General features: G+C 35.8%; 1 protein-coding gene across 1 annotated transcript; it reads left to right on the top strand.

The window, feature by feature from the left end:
• Positions 1-2814: 2814 nt before the first annotated feature.
• LOC141433073 (uncharacterized) lies at positions 2815-7979 on the top strand. Its single transcript, XM_074094894.1, is given in 3 exon segments — positions 2815-4788; positions 4790-5789; positions 5792-7979. Coding segments are annotated over 3 exon segments (4977 nt in total). The 5' UTR covers positions 2815-2820; the 3' UTR covers positions 7801-7979.
• Positions 7980-14006: the final 6027 nt, after the last annotated feature.

Below are 14006 nucleotides of genomic sequence, written 5' to 3'. Positions count from 1 at the left end.
CAGCGCGACTGAAGTGAAAAAATGCGGTTCAAACCGAAGTTTCGTTGTTTTCAAGGGTTCTTTAAGTATATTATTTTATATAGGAGTTAAATTATGAAGTCCTTATAAGCCTTGTTCCAAAGACTCTTTCAAAGTTTATCCTTTGTCTAAGAAAGCTGCTGGGTCTTCGATGTCCTTGATTGGATAGTTTTCCGGGTAAAAAATAAAATATTATTATTGTTTTTACTCCGTCTGTAATAATATTAGAAATATTGGAAAGGTATTTTTTATTTCGTCAATCAAACAAAAAAATACAAAAATAATTCTCGTTGAAGTTCAAAAGTGAGCGCCCGTGCGACTCTTTAGCACGAAGTGACAATTTTTTACTTAATAAAAAAAAAACGTGTTTTCCAATAACTAACTGACGGACTACAATACATTACAAAAACTCTTTACTGAACACCAACACATAGTAAGCAGTACAGAAAAGACATTTCTATAGAGATTTTTAAGGTAAGCAATAGGCAGCCTTATCGCTTCAGAGCGATGTCTTCCAGGTAACCTTTACAATGAACAGAAGTAAGGAATAGTTTTTGCAGGTATTGCAATTTACAAATAGATTAGAGCAATATCAAGATACATAAAACTAACCGTAATATACAACGCGTGACTTCCATAAGAACATATATTTTAAGGGCTGAAAGCATAAGCCGATATAATATATACACATACACAACAAATATATATAAATAGTTAGGTAGATACATAACAACATTTATTATAAATAAACTAACTAACTATAACATTCATACAGAAGATGACTGATACTACTTATATTTTTTAAGACACTTGCTAACGCCAAGTTTAATTCAACTCAGGAAAACACAAGCGCCTTATAATTGCAATTAAAATTCCTCCGCCCGTTTTCCCAGCATTACCATGGACCCCAATCGAGAGCGTAACGAACGTCACTAACTAGAGCAGGTTGACTCGTGACGAATTATTATGGGAAATCGGTAACCGCGAGGTTGCCGTAACGTCGGTAATGGCAACTGTAAACGGGCAAATCCATTGTGCTGATGGTGAACTTATAGCATGTGTCGATGACGAAATTGAAATTTAGTTTAATGACCGAGCTTATTTGGACAAATGGAAATAAACAAAGAGGAGGAAGGTAAAACGGATGACTTAGCTTATACATGTTTTAGAAGTACCTAGTAGAAGTTAGTAAATAATAAGGAAAAGCGGCAATGCGAGTTTTGATGCAATTTCTAATTAATTTAAAGACAATGGTTCTAACTGTCACAAGTCCTGACCCAGACCTTAACACAACAAGGTCAACGACACTTCAAAGCTTCAGACCATCGCGCAACAATTTCAAGATTGTATTGAGAAAGCCCATCTGACCGACACTGTCGCCAAAATTCTCATTGTATCCATAGAAAAAATGGAAATTGCTGAGCCAATTACATCAATACCGGCTGTTCTATTTTACTCGATTGCAAATAAATTATATAAAGAAATTCCCTCGTCGCATTGCACAAATTACATTACAGTCAAATTGTTAGGGTTATTGCGTTAAGCGATAGACATTTGACAATTGGATTGAAAAAATAATTTGATCTACAACGCAACTCACTTAATTATTGCATTGCAAAAGTGTGAATGATCATTAGTTCCGGAATTCATGCAAAGAGATTGAATTATAATTAGTTTCGATTAATTCTTTGTGTTTATTTTTTCATCTACACTTATAAATCTAATAGAACTTTCTAGAATGTCTTCCGTATCTTTATAGCAATCAATGCCATTAAAATTACGACACACTTCATTTATTTTTGTTATAATGTCAATGTATTGTTATGGTACCACGCGTATCTATTACCTTGCCTCTAAACAAGATTCTTTCAAAAGTATTAACCTGTTACTTCAATCACCTGCTTCAGTGCAAACTGGCACATCACTGACAATGGGATCATTTAAACTCATTCATCATTTGGGGCTTTCACGTCATCGTCATGTCATCTTGTACTTGCCCTGTCGTTTGACAAGAACATCCGGCTGTCAGTTATTCTTTTGTTTCTCAACTGCCTCTAAGTGTTTATCTCTTTCGTTAATCGTTCGCTCCACGCCACTTTTTTCTTCATTTTTCTACCATGGTATTGGTAGTAAAGTTTGTAAGTCACAGAAGGTTGCCTGTTTATAAAATCTCTAAGTTTGACCTGTTTATACTTTTGCAAAATTTTCATCGATACAATTCATATTATCTTCTACCGTGTCTTCTGCATCGATGTTTTTATAATAACATAGGTACCTGGGTAGCCAAACTTTATTCGGAACAAATCTCGAAAGCAATTTCTATTAATAAATAAATAGAATATAATTAAATATTTTAAATGTAGTTAACCTCTGAATATTATTTTTTATGTAACTATGCATAGATTTTAGCTTTTAACTTAGATTTTCTTATCACCCCTTTGATTTAAAATTTGCAATTGTAAAAACCTGGGTGAGTCGGTAGTCTTCATATTAGACGAGTCACGACATTCTTGGATACATTACACACCAAAATAATATTTCCAAACTTTTATCGACCTCAATAAAAAAATCATAAATTACTTTTACAAGTGTGTTCTATGCATATGTTCAACCACAAGCTGAAATATTCGGGATTTGTTTTGATAGTTTGATACCATGTAATTCGCTTTTTCTCAAACCTTGCACCATGCACCGTAGCAAAGCGAACGGCTGCAGCAATCGGTCCGCGACGCGCGACCGAGGAGATATAAACGATCGTCATCCCCGGGCCCGGCTAGTGTCCGTCCGTCCGTGATGTGAACCATGCAGGCCCGCGTACCCATGCGGACTCCTCGCTTACCCATGCGAAGTTTACGAGTATTCGCGCCCATGCAGCGTAGCAACCCCATGCGAAGCTTAGTGCTAGTTTTTGTGTTATGTGTGACGTTTCGCGAGTGTCAAGCCATCCGCGTACCAATCTCCTGGGACAATGGAACTAACAGTGAAGTGTCACAGTCACAGGTTGAACAGTTTACCCCTGTAACTCTTCAGCAAATCATCCCTGCGGAATACTTTGAATACAAGGCGCACAAACCTCAGTTCGCTGTCGATGTAGCGGCGTTCCATGGCGTCAAAAATCCCGAGAATCATTATAAAGCGTATCCCATAAGACCGTTTACTGGAAAAAGCAAACCTGACCTTGGAAAACACCACATGCTTGATGAAGATAAGAAAATTTATCGTCCATTTCAACAGTATGTGAACGAAAACGAAGAGTGGCAAAGCCATATTATGCCAACGATGTCGAGTTACAAAGTGTATCATCCATATAAAGCTGAGGAACCAGCGTTGCAAGAACTGTACAAAGATCCTATTTTGGACAAGATCAGGAATGATTTAAAGAACAGTAAGGAAAATTTACAAAAATACGAAAAGGATGCTGGAGAGGCGGATATAGAAGAAGGAGAATATTTGGAAAGTCCCGAACAGACTGATAGGAAGAAATTCCCTCAAAGAAACGTGCCGGCGCCTTTTGAAATTCACAGACCACTTCGACGACCAGTATACTACAGGCCTCCACCAAAAGCATTTACTCGTGAACAAATACTAAATCACAAATTTAGACATCCCTGGAATCAAAACTTTGTCAAAGTTAGACCTTTACATTATAGACCTCTAAAGAATCATTTACACAATCTGAGGCAGCATCATTCTCTTAAATACGACGATGAACATAACGAATACCCTCAAGTTCCGCCTTCGGAAAATTTTGCAGAACCTCCAGATGGGTATGACATCTACCTAAAAGGCCAAGCTAAATATAATCAGCTAAGAAATAATATTGATGAATCTATAAATAGAGCCGTCTTGAAAAATCGCCCAGCCGCATATCAAAAATTAGAACTTCAAAATCAAGATACAATAGATGACAGTGATGAAAACGAGTTTGTACCAATCAAAAGCTATGCTCAGGTAAGAAAAACTGAATCGACTAAACATTTGCCAAAATCAGCAGCTTTAGAAGATGCGGCTAGTTATGATGACATTGTAAATGCCCACCGATTGAGAGAAGCTGTTAAAAGTACGAGAGCTCAAACTGTTTACTCTGAGGAAGGCTATGAAGATGCAGCTTACGATCATGCCGGTGAACAAAAACATGCATCTGACCACGAAGCACACGGAGGGTTGTTGAAAGAAAAGGAAATTAGTGGAGGTAAATACAAGACACCGTCTTTTAACGGAAAGTATGAAGATGCCAGTAGTTCAATTTATAAAGATAAAAAACACCATGGCAAAAAGTGGAAAAATGATGACAAGGACACTGAACAGCAAAATGATTCTGAAGATTATACTGAAGATGAATTTGAACATTCTGAGGAAGAAGACGCTTATGGAAATGTTCCAGATGACGATACTCGACACAAACGTGAACATAGTACGAAACATGACCAAAATAATGATAGTACACAAGAAATTCTATCTCAAACTGAAAGTGATGGAGAAGAAATTGATGATAAAGATGACAAAACTTCTACTCATGAAGAATCCAGACCAAAAAGAGAAAACGTTGTAGAGAAAGACTATGAAATTAAAGAGAGCGCTACTAACTTAGCTGAGTTAGATCAGGGTGTAAATAAACAGGAACCTAATTTTGAAATTCCCGAGTTTGATTTTAATTCGACTTTTCTCACAGAAAAGGAATTAAATAAAATGGCTAAACTCAAACTGCCTAAATCAAAAAAGGATAGTTTGCGAGAAAAATATCCATATTACTTTAAAAAAATTAAAATCAATTAATAGGGATTCTCCACTACGTTATGCTGAAAATTTAAAATTTATTCCACAAAAATCTAAAGGAGGCACAGAGTTTTACGATTCAAGGTCTAACATCGAATGTTCCGAAGTTGACGATGATATAGATCCTATACCAGAAAAAATCAAAAACAATGGAACAAAATCCCTAGATGACAATGACAGTGACGATGGAGATGACGACACACCTAAGGATGACAAAAAACAATTCGACGATCAAAGAAATAAACAGCGTCTCAAAGGCCTTGGTGACAAAATTGATTGTTTCAAGGCGAAATATTTTGGAAAAAACCCACTTGACAGCCCTTTTTTCAAAGAAGATATAATTGCTGCGCCCAAACCTATCAAGACCCCAAACCTTGAAACATTCAGGCTAAATCAGTTCAAAAAAAATATATTTGAAGGTGAATCTTTGGCTGCATCGAATAACTATATGGCTCTAAGAGACGAATTGAATAATGGGACATCATTACTCCAAGATTCTATTACTAAAGCTACTGAAGAGCTAAAGTCTTCTATATTGCTTCCGAAAAACATAACACTTCTAAATGATACAAAAAAGAGTGTTTATACTGACATATTAGCAAATATTAAAAATAACTTCCAAGGCCCATTTGCGAATAAGAAAGTCGTTGGTCACCAAACAAACGTTACTTCTAACAATGCAAATAACAATGAAAGTAACAAAGGTACTATTCATACGCAGGTAGATGAAGTCAAAACACCCATTATTGTGCGAAGTAAAAGAGCAGCACCATTTGTTTATGAACCGTACAAAATAATTAGGGAAGGTCAAACACAAGAATCAAGGAAAACAACTACTACCGGTAACATAAGCCCACTTATAAAACAGCTACAATCAAGTAAGGTTGTCGAAAAAGTGTTACATTTCAATAATGATAACGATCAGCCAGTTAAGAGAAATGTGAAATCCAGAACCTACAAAGATATTAGTAAAAAGGACAGAGAGCAGAACATCAAAAGGATGATCTAACTTTTGTTGATACAAACACAGATCATCGTAGAGGCGAACCAAGATATGAGTTAAGCCCTGCTAACCACAAGTCACAATACACTCCAGTCAATCACAAGAAAGCTATGTCTGTTGAAGATTATGAATCACAGACTAATACCACAATAGTACCTTCCAGACACAGTAAAGCTTTAAAACGAATCTTTGACGACCCAGGATTTCAACAATCTTCTTTGGAGTCTGCTGCCTCAAAAACAATTCGAAGAGTAATAAGCACAACATCATCACCAAGAAAAATAAAAAATAGCGCTGAAGCTAAACCAGCAGAAACTGATGAAGAATATGATGAATATGAGGATGATGAAGATGAAATTACGACGACTACAACAACGATAAAACCGTCTTTCAAAAGAAGGACTCGACCAACTACAACTACTCTCAAACCTTCCGATGACTATGAAGATGATGAGGAAGAAACAACTGAATTACCTAAATTACATTTGGTTACAAGGTTTCAAAAACCGTATCAAACTGAAAAACCTGAGATCAAAAAAGAACCTGTTAAAGTCAAGTATTCTGAAAATGATAAAGATGATAACACTAATGGTCCAAAATACAGAGAAAAGAAAAAGAAAACTAGGAAATCAACATTAGTTACTGACACTCAAAGATATGGTAATGACGATGACGATGACATGAGAAAAGAAGAAGTTGATGCATTAATTGGTGTTAAACAGAACATGGAAGATTATATGCCAAATTATGAAAAAGGTGTCGATAGTATGATGGACAACATTAAAAAACAGGCACCTGAGTCAAGTGAAGAAGTTGAAGATGAGGATGAAGACGATGATTATGATGATAATGATGATGATGACGGTGATGATGATTATGAGGATGAAAATGATGACAAAGATGCCAACAGCGATGAAGATGAACAAGAAGCACCAAAAAAAAGAGAACCATCTGTAAAAGAACAAAAAACTGAATCGATTGTACTTACCACTCCTGAGCCAACAAAACGAAGTTTAGTAAGGACTACAGAACCACCTCCTTCTACAACGGAAGCTCGCAGTGCTAAATTAGATGTTAAACCTGTCGTTCACAAAAAGAAAGTTGAAATACATAAAGAGTTACCAGTTAATACGTCAGCGCCACATGTAACACAATTCAAACAAGACATACAAGAAGTTGAAATTATAAAAGAAATGCCACAAAATCGCAGAAAACCTAACAAAAACTTAGAAGCATTAGATCTTTTTAAAGACGAAAAATTAGCGGAGGAGGTTAATAAACTAAAGGATGTAGAAATATTCAGAGAAAACTTGAATCTTAAACAAGGACCCAAGCATGGAGGAAACTATAGAAGCGCTGAAATAAAAGCAGCCCCTGTAGTAAGCAGTACGCCGATACCTACTAGAAGAAGGGAACCAGCTAAATACAACATAGCTGAAAAAACCCAAGTGGAAGCTAAAGTTGATGACAAAGATATAGAAGTAAAGCGTAATAGACATGGTGGCCATTTAAAATCTAGAATTGATCAGAGGCTGAAAGATAATGAAGCTAGTAACGCAAAACACATTGAGTTAAGCGACGTTGACCAGCCGCCGCGTGTATTACATGGAGGTAACCTAAGATCTATTCAAGATAAATATAAGCCCCCTGCAAATAACAGAAATGCAAAATTAGTTGAACTGGACGATGAATACGAAAGCGATGATGATTCTAGTGATATGCACGGTGGCAATTTTAAGTCGTACGATAATTCAAGAGCGGGAGGTAGGTTACACGGTGGAAATTACAGAAGCGCTAAATTAATACAAGCAGAAGCGCCTAAAGGTGACACAGAAAAAAAAGATAAAGCGGCCTTACAGGCGAGAAGCAGAAATGTTCAAGGTGTTAGAAACAATGCTGCAGCCATATTGAATGGGTTCGCGCAAGCTGTTCCTATATTAACAACAACACCAAACTACATCTTAGATCCAAGTAAACGAATGTATTATTATGTTGATACGTGAAAAAAAGAAAAAAATACTTTGATTTTACTTTTAAAATGTTTAGATCGTAAGTCAAAAGTGCCACTAAAATTCGTTTCGCTTTTGAAATATATAAAAAAAGTGTTCAACGAAACAATGAGAGACAAATTATCTTCGTTTATTCTCTACTAACGAAACTTCTGTGATAGACTTGTTAACATTGTTTTATTTGGACCTATTTATGCAAACAGGATCCAACCCACACGTGGCTAGTTTTGAGAAAAATCGGTTTTGTTTAAAACATGCGAACAAAATTTTCTATAAACATCTCAAAAAAGTTTGAATGCAAAATTTAGACAACGTAAGTTTTTTATTGTCTAATACTCGTTGTTCCAAAAAAAATAATATTTAGGACGTTTTTCTTCAAAAAGTCAATGGATCTATTTTAAAAATGCTCATGTGTGGGTGGTTCCTATTTGATTTAATAGAAATTAAATTGTAATATATTAAAATATACATATGTTATTTTCAATTACTTTATTGAAAATAAATGCTTATACTTACAGGAAATCTTTTTTACCATTAAAAAGTTCTTAGAAAAATAAAACTTTTGTGAATAATCATACATTTCAAAACATGAAAAGAATATTAAAAACAGAATCTCAGTTACGAAATAATTTTCTTCCAACTCAAATCAAGTTCACCAGAAAAGCCTTCCAGGTCATCTTCATATGTTTGTCTGCATCGAGATTGACGTAAAAACTGTGGTACTCCTGAGGAATCAGGGCAGAAGGTCTTTAAGTCTTTCAACTTTGCCTCTGGTATTGGTTTTCCTGTAGGCCAAAAGGCTCCATTATTTCTTTTGAAATAGCTGGTTGCCTCACGCGACCAATTTTTTTAATGTCTAATTCCTTAAAATCTTCATAATTGTTCGACCGCATGTAATCTTGTACATTTCACCTTTTTTAGTTCAAATTTCTTTAGTACTTAACCATGACACTTATCCCCATCAGTAGTTTTTTTTCTGTTTGTGATGCTTTTCTCTAATTTTAGAGACGATAAAAAGTCGTTTTGGTTCATGCGGTGAACTATCATGGGCTTATTTTCTGCATGTCTTCATTATACTCATGTAATCTTCTGGTGTATATATTCTTTGTTGCCGTTTAAAACCACCTTCAATTTGCCAAAATCCCTTCATTGGGAGAAAGCTGTGTCCCGATTCAAAAAATCTATTAATCTGTACCAAAGTTGAGTGGTCATTTAAGATGGCTTTGAGCATTAATACTAGTTTAATATTGCGATTTTGACCACCACAAGAATCGCTCCATAAAATAAGACGTGTCACATTATTATCCAGTCTTTCTAATATATGTTTTATAAGGCACGAGCCCACTTCTTGGCTCCTCGACCAGCCTCTCCTTCTACCCATACATTGCAATGGGCGTCATCATTGCTCCCAGTGTGTATACCAGATTGTACACCCAGAGTTGTTTTGTAAAAGACTATATTTGTGGGTATACGCGGTAATGGCAGCGTTTTTTCGAGGTCGAAGTAATTGTTTCAACCGAGGGATCATCTTTAGCAAGCTCATATCAGCTTTCATTTGACTTTGCAAAGTTTCTGCAGCATTTCTTGATGCGATCTCCACTTCTGGTCGATTTCGACTTTCTCTTCATCCGATGCAGACATCATTTTGCTTTGAAAGTGGTCACATTTATTGCATGTGTCTTTCTTTAGAGGCTTGGTACGTAGATTAACTTCGTCAAAATACTTTGTGGACTTTCGAACCGGACAGTACTCTCATAGAAGCCGTCTTAGCTGCTTCTGTATATAAATCGAAATTTTAGACTGTGTCATGTCTGCTCTTAGAAACTTAACCCCATCACATTTTTCTCGACGATAGTGGGAGTATATGTTGGTAATTTTTATGAAATTTATCACAACTGCTCACATTCACGTGGTACTTTATTGAGTCCACTTGTAAGCCCCGTCTATCTACAACGCAGTCTTGTGAACGCATCTTGCAAAGCGAAGTGTTTATTCTTTTTGGGGAACTTTTCTCTACTGATATCTTTTCGTGGCATTTTTTGGCACAACTACATTGGAAATCTATGAATGTCTTAGGATCGACTGTCTTTTTTTTGAGTTGAAATATGGTTACGAGACATGTTTGTTAAAACTTTACAAACTTCCCCAAAAAGAATAAACACTTCGCTTTGCAAGATGCGTTCACAAGACTGCGTTGTAGATAGACGGGGCTTACAAAGTGGACTCAATAAAGTACCACGTGAATGTGAGCAGTTTGTGATAAATTTCATAAAAACATTACCAACATATATCCCACTATCGTCGAGAAAAATGTGATGGGTTAAGTTTCTAAGAGCAGACATGACACAGTCTAAAATTTACGATTTATATACAGAAGCAGCTAAGACGGCTTCTATGAGAGTACTGTCCGGTTCGAAAGTCCACAAATATATTTGACGAAGTTTAATCTACGTACCAAGCCTCTAAAAGAAAGACACATGCAATAAAGTGACCACTTTCAAAGCAAAATGATGTCTGCATCGATGAAGAGAAAGTCGAAATCGACCAGAAGTGGAGATCGCATCAGAAATTGCAGAAACTTTGCAAAGTCAAATGAAAGCTGATATGCAGCTTGCTAAAGATGATCCCTCGGTTGAAACAATTACCTTCGACCTCGAAAAAACGCTGCCATTACCGCGTATACCACAAATATAGTCTTTTACAAAAGACAACTCTGGGTGTACAATCTTGGTAACACACTGGGAGCAATGATGACGCCCATTGCAATGTATGGGTAGAAGGAGAGGCTGGTCGAGGAGCCCAAGAAGTGGGCTCGTGCCTTATAAACATATATTAGAAAGACTGAAATAATGTGACACGTCTTATTTTATGGAGCGATTTTGTGGTGTCAAAATCGCAATATTAAACTAGTATTAATGCTCAAAGCCATCTTAAATGACCACTCAACTTTGTACAGATTAATATGAGATTTCTTGAATCGGGACACAGCTTTCTCCCAATGATAGGATTTTGGCAAAATTGAAGGTGGTTTTAAACGGCAACAAAGAAATTATACACCAGAAGATTACATGAGTATAATGAAGACATGCAAGAAAAATAAGCCCATGATAGTTCACCGCATGAACCAAAACGACTTTTATCGTCTCTAAAATTAGAGAAAAGCATCACAAACAGAAAAAAAACTACTGATGGGATAAGTGTCATGGTAAAGTACTAAAGAAATTGAACTAAAAAAAGGTGAAATGTACAAGATTTACATGCGGTCGAACAATTATGAAGATTTTAAGGAATTAGACATTAAAAAATTGGTCGCGTGAGGCAACCAGCTATTTCAAAAGAAATAATGGAGCCTCTTTGCCCTACAGGAAAACCAATACCAGAGGCAAAGTTGAAAGACTTAAAGAGCCTTCTGCACCTGATTCCTCAGGAGTACCACAGTTTTACGTCAATCTCGATGCAGACAAACATATTGAAGTGACCTGGAAGGCTTTCTGGTGAACTTGACTTTGAGTTGAAGAAAATTATTTCGATAACTGAGATTCTTTTATATTTTTTCATGTTTTGAAATGTATGATTATTCACAAAAGTTTTTATTTTTTCTAAAACTTTTTAATGGTAAAAAAGATTTCCTGTAAGTATTAAGCATTTATTTTCAATAAAGTAAAATTGAAATAACATATGTATATTTTATTATATTATTTACAATTTTAATTTCTATTAATCAAATAGGAACCAACCCACACATGAGCATTTTGCAAAATAGATCCATTGACTTTTTGAAGAAAAACGTCCCTAATATTATTATTTTTTGGAACACGAGTATTAAGAACACAAAAAATTACCGTTGTCTAAATTTTGCATTCAAACTTTTTTTGAGATGTTTATAGAAATTTTGTTCGCATGTTTTAAACAAAAACCGATTTTTCTCAAAACTAGCCACGTGTGGTTGGATCCTGTTTGCATAAATAGGTCCAATTAAATTTAACAAGTAACCATATTGTATGAATCTTTATGAAGTTTAGGCTTTGTCAATTTTTGTTTTGCAAACAAGATCCATCCCGCATGGTCCCTTGTGAAAATTTTGAGTCCGTCAGTTTTTATTTTGCAAACGAGATCCAACCCGCAGGTCCCTTATGAAATTTAGACTGCGTCAGTTTTTATTTTGCAAACGGGATCCAACCCACATGGTCCCTTCTGAAAATATATAAATTTGCGATTATGGGGAACCAAGCGACATGGATCCATTATAAAAAAAAACATTAAAATTTTTTGTAGAATACAGAGTTATCATACAGCATGAATCTTATTAGCTTATTAGAGGTTGTTGCTATCACGTTTGGTAACTTTGTTGACTTAATGTTTTGATATGAGATAGTATGCCAGATCAAATTGATATTTAAGTAGGTCAGATAGAAGGTGCATTTTAAAAGCTTTCTGTGTATTAAACTCAATTTTGACAGGAGTGTGGGTTGGATCCTGTTGTGCATAAATAGGTCCATTTATAATTAAGTCTACTTACGCGTTTTTATTTATATTAACAAAATAAATGTTATAAAGAAATATAGTAACTTCATTTTTAACTATGATGCCCAAACGTAAATATGTTTCTGCATTTTATGTGAGATAATGATAGACAAATATGACACGAGCGCTAATATGACATTATATTTAAGTGAACTTTTTTTTTCAGTCATAACTTTTATAATAATATGAACTGTACATCTGAGTTACTAAGGAAGGTAAACATAATCACCTCTAAATTACATCCTGCCAATGTCATCTAATGTATTGTAACTTAAGGGGTAAGCTCCTGGTTAGCTCATGAGCAATGTCCCGTTAGATGCGCTGTTATCAATAGTTCCTTTTTTCAGGTTTTTTTCGTAAATTATGAAGAATTAATTTCACAAAAACTAATGGCGGGAGTACCTAAGCGTAACCGATTTTTTGACCCCACACTCGAATTGAAATATTCCGCCAAAGCGCAAACGAGGTGCTTTACTTTGAACGTCAATTGCGGCCGTATATCGGAACTACGAGCTCACGCACACACTCAAATAGACAGCGCCAGCTAGCGAAAGTCTATTGCGACACTTAGCTACCCGATCGGGGTACTCCTTCGAGTAATATTCACATTTTTTTATCGAGTCACGAAATTTTGTACCAACTGTACTTTACTCGAAATTTACTACGACCTATAAATCTATTAAGTATTTTATTGATAAATAGAAGCAGGGTCTTGGATAACTGTTCGCATATTATATACAAGCCAAACGCCTTTCAAAGTGTTCATATATATGGTACGATAATTGAGAAATTACCGAGATTCTGACCACGGTTTCTGTCTTGGTTGAGTCTTGCTATTATTCAGGTTATATTATAGTTACTTTTCGTAGTTACTACCATGCTAAAGTGGTCATGGTCGTCGGTGAAAATCAGTAGCAAATCTACAGGACGAGTTTCTTGGAAATAGTGCGGAGAGTTTGTCCTTACTTCCACGGCGCAGAGCTGGAGTTTGGAATTCGTAGTTGGCATAAGAGCGCGCTGCCACCAGGCTCTAGTCATACGACACGCACAGGAATGCACAGGCAATCAAGTTTATCAAAGGCATCCGTAAGGCCAAGTCCCTTAAGACACTGTTACACATGCTCTTTAGTAGCAAAAAGCATGCTACTATTGAGCAAATGCTAGGGTGTAGCATGTGTGAACAGGACATGCTACTATCGAGCATGCTTATTAGTGGCAAGCTCGAGACGGGTGGAAGGGGAAAGGTATTAAGCAAGTGTGAACGCGTTTGCTTCAGTCCAGTAACGAGCATGTGTAACAGTGCCTTTAGACATACCTAATATTTTTATGAACAGTGCTTCGTGTAAGCTCTTTCTATCAAAAGAGGTAATAAAAACATACAGGTTTACTATCCTAATTATCATCATCATCATCACTCAATTTCTTGTGTAAGACTTTAGTAGAGAATAGTAATCATAAGCGCTAATATCAATTATTAATAAGTTGCTAACCATGAAAAGAGTTGACGAAAGAGTTATCTAGGCTTCTGCATCTGGATTTCTCAGTTCGTATATATAATTACTAGCTTAATCCCGCGGCTTCGCTCCCGTTGAAGAAAAAAATTACTCTGTAGTGTAGGTATTGGAATTAAAAATAAAAAACTTCTTGCACCTCTGCGATCCTCAGAGAATACGTTT

This window comes from Choristoneura fumiferana, chromosome 12, assembly GCF_025370935.1.
Source record: "Choristoneura fumiferana chromosome 12, NRCan_CFum_1, whole genome shotgun sequence".
Lineage (NCBI taxonomy): Eukaryota > Metazoa > Arthropoda > Insecta > Lepidoptera > Tortricidae > Choristoneura > Choristoneura fumiferana.
The sequence above is the reverse complement of the archived record's forward strand: the minus strand, read 5'-3'. Positions and strand labels throughout refer to the sequence as shown.